The following is a 10,287-nucleotide window of genomic DNA, read 5'->3' as shown; positions in this document are numbered from 1 at the left end:
GGCCTTATCATAGAATTTCTTGTAATTATCAAGTCATTATACTAGACAGTAACTGTACATTTAGCTGTACAGCAAATGGTAAATTGACAAAACACAGAAAAATCTCACCTTCGACTTCCGCCATTTTTGTCATCTACTTGGATAGCGCCCTCATCGATGGCCTTAAAATGAGAGGTCACTTTATTCTGGGATAAATTAACATTATCGAGAGTATGACGATTAGGTGGGTGTAACTGGTGTTACCATATACGTCATCTCTCAATACGTGAGTTAATCCGGTGATTGTCCACGAAAAACTCGAACGATTAACCAGTGGGATGGAAACTGGAGACCGAAAGGAAAGACCAAATTCAATATTCAAATTTCCCGTGATATTATTCTTGATACCTCCATGATCCACACATTAATAAAGGGGTAGGCGGTATTAAAGGGTGCTTAAATGATGATAACAAGTATTTCAAGAAAATTTACAGCAAACTGAAATAATGGAATCAACGTGGTATCGAAATTGTTAGTTCCCGTTCAATAACTTTCTAGTCTTTACGGTAGTTTTTTTGTGTGTATGTGTGTGTGTGGGGGGGGGGGTGCTTTTGTGTGTGTGTTTTTATTTGTTTTTGTTTTTGTTTAGTTTGGTTTTTTTGTTTTTTGTTATTGGTTTTTTTTGGGTTTTTTTTTTATTTTTGTTTGTTTGTTTGTTTGTTTGTTTGTTTGTTTGTTTGTTTGTTTGTTTGTTTGTTTGTTTGGGGGGGTTAGCCCGTCGAATAGTTCTCAAAACAGTGCTTCTTACTTCATTTCTCCGATAGTTTCGACCTGAAGTACATTAAAGCGCTGAACATTTGCTGACAAACCATGTAGTGAATAAATTGTCAGATGTGATGTGAGGAGAAAAGTCAGAGTGGGTTTCACAGGAGTAAAACAAGAAGAGTGCGTTGGGTAAGCATCGGTCCTGACAATATCAGGAGTGTGCTCATCTAGTATTTGGAAGTTGATATTCTGGCTAAGCTTCAACTCGGCCAATGAGATCCAAACAGAGGCATGCACTGACTAATGAAGGCAACAACATTACTGTGGTGGAGTAGTTGGGAAATAACCGATTCAACATGGTGGTAACGGTGGGATTATGTCCTATAAACCATTGATTCTGGGACTAGTGTCCTTTTCCATATCTGACAGCATTTAGACCATGTCTTTGAAATATTTGAACAAGGAGAGGGTCATGTTTACTAGTATGTGAAATGGTATTGAGAGAGGTTCACTTTTTAGCACGACAGAATTAGGGGAGGGTCATATTTTACGCAACAGCCTAGGTCTGAATTCCCCTTGCCCCCCCCCCCCCCTTGTCGATTACAGAAGGCTTCATTATAACCTACACACTATCATCCATGAAGAAGTGATCACCAACCAAAGCAGAATCTAATATGAACTCAGAATATATTATTAAAAACCATATCTCAATAAAATATTTATTCAAGATGTTGTTGCCGGCGTCGACACTTCCAAACCCATGATGTGATCCTTGGACATTTCATAGTACTCCATATATACAAGTGTTGTCATTCAAGTAGACCTATTACTACCCAAGTCTAACCAGCACCAGGGCTAAGGCCGATCTGTTTGACTAGCTCTATCGCAGGAGATCCCCGACCTTGCTGACGATTTCTGGGTTAACGTCCACGTTATACAGTGCCGATTTGTCTGTGTGGGAAGTCCGAACAATCACAATATCGAACCCGTGACGTTTAGAGACTAGAGACCTATGAACTTTGAGATGATTCATCGAATCGTATTGGAATAATTGGGTTGGGTGTTGGCTTTGTTATAGAATGTTTGGACCGGGAGGGTCGTTGGTAGTACTCAATACTGAATACGTCATAGACATTGAATCATACTGGTACCGGTGTGTAATATATCGCTTTGGGAATTCAGGCTTCTCCGAATGTATACAGAACAATATCATCGTGAACACTGTCGACGTCTCCTACTGCGATGGCCTTACAATATTCGTTTACACACGATTTTATCGATATATGTCCGTCATATTTCAACATGATCCGAATGAAAACCAAGGACCCAATTTCTAGTTATTGTTTTCTGATATCAATCATTGCAAGTCACAAGAATACCAGACGGAAATCAAGCAGGAATCTCCAAATACCGAGATATAAAGTAATAATATTGACAATGCCAGTCATCTGTTAATTGTATCGGTTCACAAACTTGGAACAATATTCCGGACAACACAACGCCAGAGAAAAAGTCAAGAAAGGGTAACACAAATAATTACCTCCGTCTATTTTCACGTATCGTAAGCTTATTACAGTCTTTTTTTTCACGTATTCTAAGCTGACTATTTTCACGTACATTGTATTATAAGTTGTGGGATATCATCATCCAAGCGGCTGCTTATACAAGTGAGACAAAACATTGTAATCTCTGTTTAACTGAGAAACTTTGTATAATCAATGATGAAAAGAGTATGTTACTGAACAAAAAATCCGAACTGGTCTCGAAATGTCGCCATGTGAAGGCAAATCCTCGCTCGCCAACTATAGAAGTAAATCCCCGTCCGACCATCTTGTTACGCAATATATACATATAAACATTAAGTGTATGTACCGACCTTGACAATCCCAATTTAGTTGTCTGATGATCGCTCGAAGCGTGAAACTGTGAGTAACGACTTATTATATCCTTATTTTTTTAATTAAGTATATATATATATATATATATATATATATATATATATATATATATATATATATATATATATATATATATATATATATATATATATACAGACAAAGGAGAGCTATACCAAGTTACTTGCTAAATTACGGAATTAAGATTATGAAGACCGCCTTGCATACCTTGATTTACACAGTATGGCATACAGTTCTCCCTCTTTCTCTGTGTGGGTATTTCGTCAGATATTCCAATCATCATCGGAGCAATATATTAGAGCAGACAAACGTGATGACTCAGAATAATGCACGCTAAAGTACAATGTCCACTTGTCGCTCAACTCATCAGCGTGCAACTACAATAATGACAGCGCCCTCTATATCATCTACGACAAAAATATCAATTGTGTTTGTGAGTGTGTACTAACCACAGGCATTTGTTTCCCGAGTTATGTCTCAGAATATTTATATCAGAATACAATGAAATGTCGATAATATCGTTAATATTGACGTACATAACCAACTATATACGAAAGGGGTAAAATTACACTTGTTTCTGTGATCGCGCAGGTTCACTCACCGCGAAAGTGTCTTCTTTCGCGGTTAAACCTCCATTTCTATGTAAATCACCACGTCTATTTACCAGATATCTGATTACTAGGTAAACCTCCATTTCTATGTAAATCACCATGTCTGTTTTACAATTTCAAGTGAAATCATGTGATATACCAATATTCTGAAGCCGATCTCTCTTGCTAACCGTATAAGCAACCAATATAAGTATTGTCCTTACTATAGATAGCTGTAAATTAGTCTCCTAATAATATGAAATCAAAGTTATCAAACTGTGTACATAATTCGACAATATAATTTTCTAACCTTGTAATACCATATGGTTCACCCTCACTCCTGTAAATTGTAGAACCCTCAGGTGCTACGTAGACACCGCCAACAATGATATCACGTGGTGTGTGAAGAGCTTTTCGGTCAATTAGCAAAACTACAACATACTTATAATCTCTGTGAATTCTCTTTACGTATTTATCTATTTCTTTCAAAATAAATAAACAAACACCACCTGAATATCTTCCGAAATTACTGGTTCGTTTCCTGAAAGTGGAGTAACTCTTGTGAGTTGGTAATCAATCGGAAGGACCATTCCTTGACTCTGCCCAAGTTTCTGATACACAAACTATGGAAAACTTTGAAAAGTGTTTCTCAATGGCAGTGTCATGGACATGTGCTTCAACCATCTCGCATTCCAAGCAACGATGGATTGTAGCTATCGCTACATATGTTTTCTCTCTGTGAACAATGTGTTACCTGGGCCTGGTAACACCTCTAACACCACACCTCTAAATAGAAACTAATCCATTTGTGCTGTCATTAATTTTGTACTTTTTACCTTCTATTACATGATAAGTAAGTTGATTTTCCTTCATCTCTACCCTTTGCGAGAAAAGCAATGTCTTTTCCTAGCACGCCGAACTGTGGGTGGAATATCTTCACTCACGCTACGTCCAGAATCCTTGGTCAAAATGCCTTGCTCTTTCTGTAATACCGCCGTACGATAGGAACTTGACGATAATTAATGCCTAATTCTGTCCGAAGTTTAGCATTACACGAACCGCATGTTCTCACAGTCGTCCTACTTCCTTCAACCCTCTGATAATTAGATTAGTTGCTGAGTACATATATCCGTTAATAAAAAGTGCAAATTGCCATGCCAAGCAATACTTGTAAATGAACAAATCGTAAATTTACTATAAACAGAAGCGTTGTTTGAAATCTATTTACTAGAATTTAAGAGGACCTGGTGTAATTGCTCGAAGTGGTGTATAACACGGTCGGAGTTTGAGCTATGCGGAATATGGACACTATACAGCTATATGAAGTCCCCGAAATGCCGTATGCCCTACGTCATTACAGAGTACCGTTCTCCTCCTTCACTTATTGCCTACAAAGTATGTTTCAAAAGTATGTATGTATGTATGTATGTATGTATGTATGTATGTGTGTATGTGTGTATGTGTGTATGTGTGTATGTATGTATGTATGTATGTATGTATGTATGTATGCGCAATTTTCTCCAAAATGGCTGGGTTAATTCAAATGAAACTTGGTACACTGTCAACATTAACATATCACTTGTGTCCTATAAAACATGATGATGTAACTCCTATCTTAAACGAACAGTTTAAAATTATTCATTTATTTAGTAGTCCTCAAAGGATACATAGTTTACAGCTCACAACAGAATAAATAAAAACAATACACAAAAAATCCTGTATACATCAATAGATGTCTTGCAAGAATGAGACATATTATATTTTCAGAAGTCGTTGTGCAATCCTCAACTATTTCTGTCAGTGTTTTTCATTGCAAGTGTAAATTACTTTATCAATGATAATGTTTTAATTTAGACAATCAATTAATTTCAGTCGTTGATTAATAGATAAATAAATATCAATTTCAAATTACAGCTTACACTAATCAATTTTCCCACATCTTTTCGATGAAACTTCGGAAAGTTGTTCACCTGGTATTAAATATACTGCAAAATATCCAATCAAAATTTATTTTGGGGTACTGGTCCTCACCCAAAAAATCATCAGCATCAATGATTCACGTTTTTAACTTATTACTAAAAATAGACCTCTAATTGACACGTACATGTCTAGTTTTTAGTATTTCAATGAATATATATATTAGTGGTCGTTTAAACTGCAATAACAAATGTTGTATTAAAACAATTTCAGTTTTCCATTATATCTATGGATTCGAATTCGGGATAAAACATGAACAACTTTAGTGTGTGTACGTACATTAGGGTGATTGCAAGTTATAATTGCAATCCACTGTCTAAGGTACCCGCTATAATTTGGATTTATCGATAGAAATGACAACATACCTTATTTTGACAGTAAATTGACAACTATTGTGCTGAATCAATGCACATTTCATTATATATGTATCAGTATATATATATATATATATATATATATATATATATATATATATATATATATATATATATATATATATATATATATATATATATATATATGACAATAAAACATATATCATATCATATGATTTAAAATAAAAAGAAGCTGGTTTGCAGTAGTTAATGTGATCATTAGAGTCATCAACAATTAATATTTAAAAGAAGGAGTTTTGAAAAGGAACATCAGGCAAAGACGGAAAAATGACCAAACTACATAGCGAATGACATTAAACGGCAATATAACAGAGCGTAGTGACTTCCAGAATAAATGTGGTGTACTTTGGGGTGTTTGCTTGAGTGTTTGTGATCTGTGTGGCTGTGACGTCACTTCCACCACAGTTTACACATGCATTGAGACGTTAACATGCATACACATTTTGATCACCTGTATTTACTTGTGATTACAAGTGATCACCTATTTAGTTTAAATTATCAATAAATCACTTCCTGTACGTACAATAACAAACTTAACACTTTTTTTCTTCAATTTATTGAGTTACATACAGTCTATGTTGTTCAAAACAAAATGGCTCAGTGTTTTATTAATTACAAGGGCCGAGGAAGGAATTCACTTCTGAACAGTTAATAGGTACATTGATAAGTACATCCAACCTTTCCTTTCCTTTCAAGTCGGAAGATAATAAAGCGGACAAATAAATAAGAAAACTTAGAATATCTAGTATAAAAATTGGCATTCAAAACTCCTTCAATTTATAAGCCCAAGGTTGTTTTTTGTTAATGAAAGTTGGGATAATACACTGTCATTCAGTTGAACATAAAACCATTATATGATAAAAAAAAAACTTCTTGTATAATATTAATGTCGACGTATGTCTGTGATGGCTAAACATGTCTTCTGGTGTTGTTAGCACAGTTAATGCCACGATATGGGCTATTAAGTTTAGTGTACGTATTTAAATCATCGAACTATTTGTGTAACATACATGAATACCGTCTTCAAGTTCAGCCAATAACATGTGATGAGTTAGTTTGTAGAATACATATGTACTAGAGGTGTATTTTAATGTAAAGTCACAGTGTTGTAAATACCACAAAACGTATAAACATAGCTTGTGTCCAGTCCTTTTAATACAGATTATATTATAATTATAGAATGAAGTTTTTAAAGTCCCATTCCACTCATGACAGGGATAAAAAAAAATAGTGCCACTGGCATTGTAGCACAACTGTACAGTTTTTACAGACATATTTATCCACATGCTGATCCATGCTAGGTATACAGTGTAAGTGTTCTTTTGTCCTGTTGCAAATCCAGCCCTGTTGTTACCTTTACCATGCGCATCATCAATTGCTTTTTACTAAGGGCGTAGTCTTGTTGCTAGGCACATTTACATACATGTTGAATGCTTATCCACTTGTCTATTAATCCTATTATCTTTGAAATATAACACATTATTTGGCTGTTGCTCTGGGCATGATCTCCTTGCTATACATATTTGCATATCATTCACTTGTCTATTAAGTCCTGCTGTTATCTTTGCAATATACACTATCATAGGCTGTTGCTATGGGCTGGGTCTTGTTGCTAGGCATATTTGAATACATTTTTTGAATGTTTACTCACTTGATTGCCTATCAGATGATGTTGCTATTTTAGCAAAGAATACTGGCATTTGATTGTTGCTAAGGGCATTGTCATGGTTTTGAGGGCCAATTGTGTCAAAATGTTTTGAACAATTCAACTGCAGAATAACACTTCTAGAAATATCTCACCAAATTCCAGCCCCGTCGACCAAGTTCTTTTCAAGATACAAGTTTTCGACCAACAGTCACACCTAATTTGCATATTGCTAATGATATAATGACATTTTTCATATTTCTTCATCTACACCCCCCCCCCCCCCCGTGCATCGCCATTAAGTTTCAGCCTAACCTGCTGAGTAGTTTTGGAGTTAAAGATTATTGACCAAAAAAAGTGCAAAAATTTACTTGTTTTGACCAAAAATGCACATCTCCTATGCAATCATTTACACTTGAACAATTGTCCACACCTACACCCCAAAACTAATATCCCCACCAAATACCAAGGCAATTGGTCTGGCAGTTGTTTTACTTTAAGCTGTTTACTCATACACACACACAAACACACACACACACACACACACACACACACACACACACACACAAACAAACAAACACAAACACAAACACAAACACAAACACAAACAAACAAACAAACGAACAAACAAACAGACAAACAAACAAACAAACAAACAGACAGACAGACAGACAGACAGACAGACAGACAGACAGACAGACAAACAAACAAAAACACACACACAATCTCACTATACCTATAGCACTACTAAACCTCAGTTCAGTTATGCTTCTCATAATATAATAAATACAAGTCATTGAGAATGACATAGTCCTCGCTATATTGGGTTTTAAGGAACTGCCAGTTAATGTTGTCATTTTCTTGATATCACTACTCTGATCATGCAACAACACTTGTGAACCTAAATCAAACAGACTTAGATATGTTGTGTCTGCTCGTTGGACATGGAACATGCCTACTCATGTTGTGTCTCCTTGTTGGACATGGGGACATGCCTACTCTTCAAGAGGACGTGATGGAATAAACCATTCCAGAATAAAGGATTGGTCGGGTATGGTGGGGGACCTGTTCAAGCATGTCTGAGTTATGGCTTTGGACATGAAAACTGCGCCAACAAAATCACTGCCAGGCAGTCATATCGGACTGTATCACGATGAAAATGGATATACACATGTATGTCATAGAACACTGTCCTAATACCAACTTTAAATGAGATCTGTTCAAGCATGTCTGAGTTATGGCTTTGGACATGGAAAATTCGCAAACAAAATGGCTGCCAGGCAGCCATATTGGATTATATCACAACGAAAATGGATATGCACATGTATGTTATAGAACACTGTCCTAATACCAACTTTGCATGAGATCTGTTCAAGCATATCTGAGTTATGGCTTTGGACATGGAAAATTCGCAAACAAAATGGCTGCCAGGCAGCCATATTGGATTGTATCATGATGAAAATGGATATGCACATGTATGTTATAGAACACTGTCCTAATACCAACTCTGAATGAGATCTGTTCAAGCATGACTGAGTTATGGCTTTGGACATGGAAAATTCGCAAACAAAATGGCTGCTAGGCGGCCATATTGGATCGTATCATGACAACAATATGCACATGTATATCATAGAACACTGTCCTATTACCAACTTTGAATGAGATCCATGTCTGAGTTATGGCTTTGGATAGGCAAAATTTGCAAACAAAATGGCTGCCAGGCAGCCATATTGGATTGTATCATGAAACAAATTGACGTGCATATGTATGCCATTTTTATGTTGCCCCTTTAACAAGTGTGAAAAAAATCGGCCCAGGCATCTCCAAGAAACGGCTCTGGACGGATGGACGCATGCATGCACGCACGCACTGATGCACGGACGGAACCCAATCCATATGTCCCCGTCCCGGACTTCGTCCAGCGGGGACTAAAAATCACATCAACAAAACAAAGTAAATCAATATATACGATTGATAATTTAAATAATTACTGCATCATGGGAGACCCATACAATATCATTTTTGACTTTGAGATACTTGCATATCCTCTAAATATATTCCTATTGTACTAAATTAACATACTAATATGATACCCCCCCTCCTCTCAATATAATCCTATTGTACTAAATTACCATAGTTATTTGCATTATGATGACTTTATATGGTCATTAGCTACATTCCCATTACACGTACGCTTTTTATACAACACTTTTCCCGACTCTCGAGTAATGAGGACACTGAAGACAAGAACTACTAAAAGATTGGCACATAACCCTACAAGAAACAGACCTATGGTCGTTGAAAACGTTGGATATTCACCGTATGTCTTCAAATACTCCCTACGATTAATCACATCCCAGTTGATTCCAATGAGCTGTATATATGTGGCTACAGCTACGGCTATGTGCAGGAATTGGTGACTGTGTCCGACAACATCGAATTTGCCTGGTGCCATGCACTCAGGACAGTGAGTTCCATACAATATAGCACCACCTAAGAAAAATATCAGTTGCAGTACATATGGTGTAAATGATCCTACCCAACATTCTTCAGAAAAACAGCTTGCTAATCGAATTGCGATCGGAAGGGTAACGGTCGTATAGAGAAGTACAAGCGACGCCAGTCGCAGCATTTGTTTAACCATGCCACGTTCTCCGAATCTTGAGGCACACGTCATAACGGTACACATAACAGAATTAAAAGTACCTATATACAGATAAACATTGTAGAAACTTCCCCCTATAAAGGATTCAGAAAAAGCATAGTAGCGGTAGGCCACCGTTACACCTATTCCGTACATACTTATAGCTGCATAATCAAAGAAAAAACAGACATGACGGACATAACTGGAAATACAGTTGAAGAGATGGGCAACGCAGCTACCAAACAAATAAGTACAAACTGAAATTTGGTAGACAAGAAATGGCCAGCTGAATGAATCATTCAGGTAGTCGTGGGTGTGCGACGTAAAAACCACATTCAAGGTAAACCAGATGAGTGGTATGAAATGCGTCCATACA

At 36.5% G+C, this 10,287-nt stretch overlaps 1 protein-coding gene across 1 annotated transcript in view; it reads right to left on the bottom strand.

The window, feature by feature from the left end:
- Nucleotides 1–9,944, bottom strand: part of LOC144433663 (uncharacterized) — a 37,843-nt gene extending 27,899 nt beyond the window's left edge. Inside the window, exons 1-2 of the mRNA XM_078122011.1 lie at nt 9,546–9,944; nt 109–185 (exon numbers count right to left, since the gene is read on the bottom strand). Coding sequence (XP_077978137.1) covers nt 109–185; nt 9,546–9,944 — 476 coding nt within the window. The remainder of the gene's footprint in view (nt 1–108; nt 186–9,545) is intronic.
- Nucleotides 9,945–10,287: the final 343 nt, after the last annotated feature.

This window comes from Glandiceps talaboti, chromosome 4 (assembly GCF_964340395.1).
Source record: "Glandiceps talaboti chromosome 4, keGlaTala1.1, whole genome shotgun sequence".
NCBI classification, from domain to species: domain Eukaryota; kingdom Metazoa; phylum Hemichordata; class Enteropneusta; family Spengelidae; genus Glandiceps; species Glandiceps talaboti.
The sequence above is the reverse complement of the archived record's forward strand: the minus strand, read 5'-3'. Positions and strand labels throughout refer to the sequence as shown.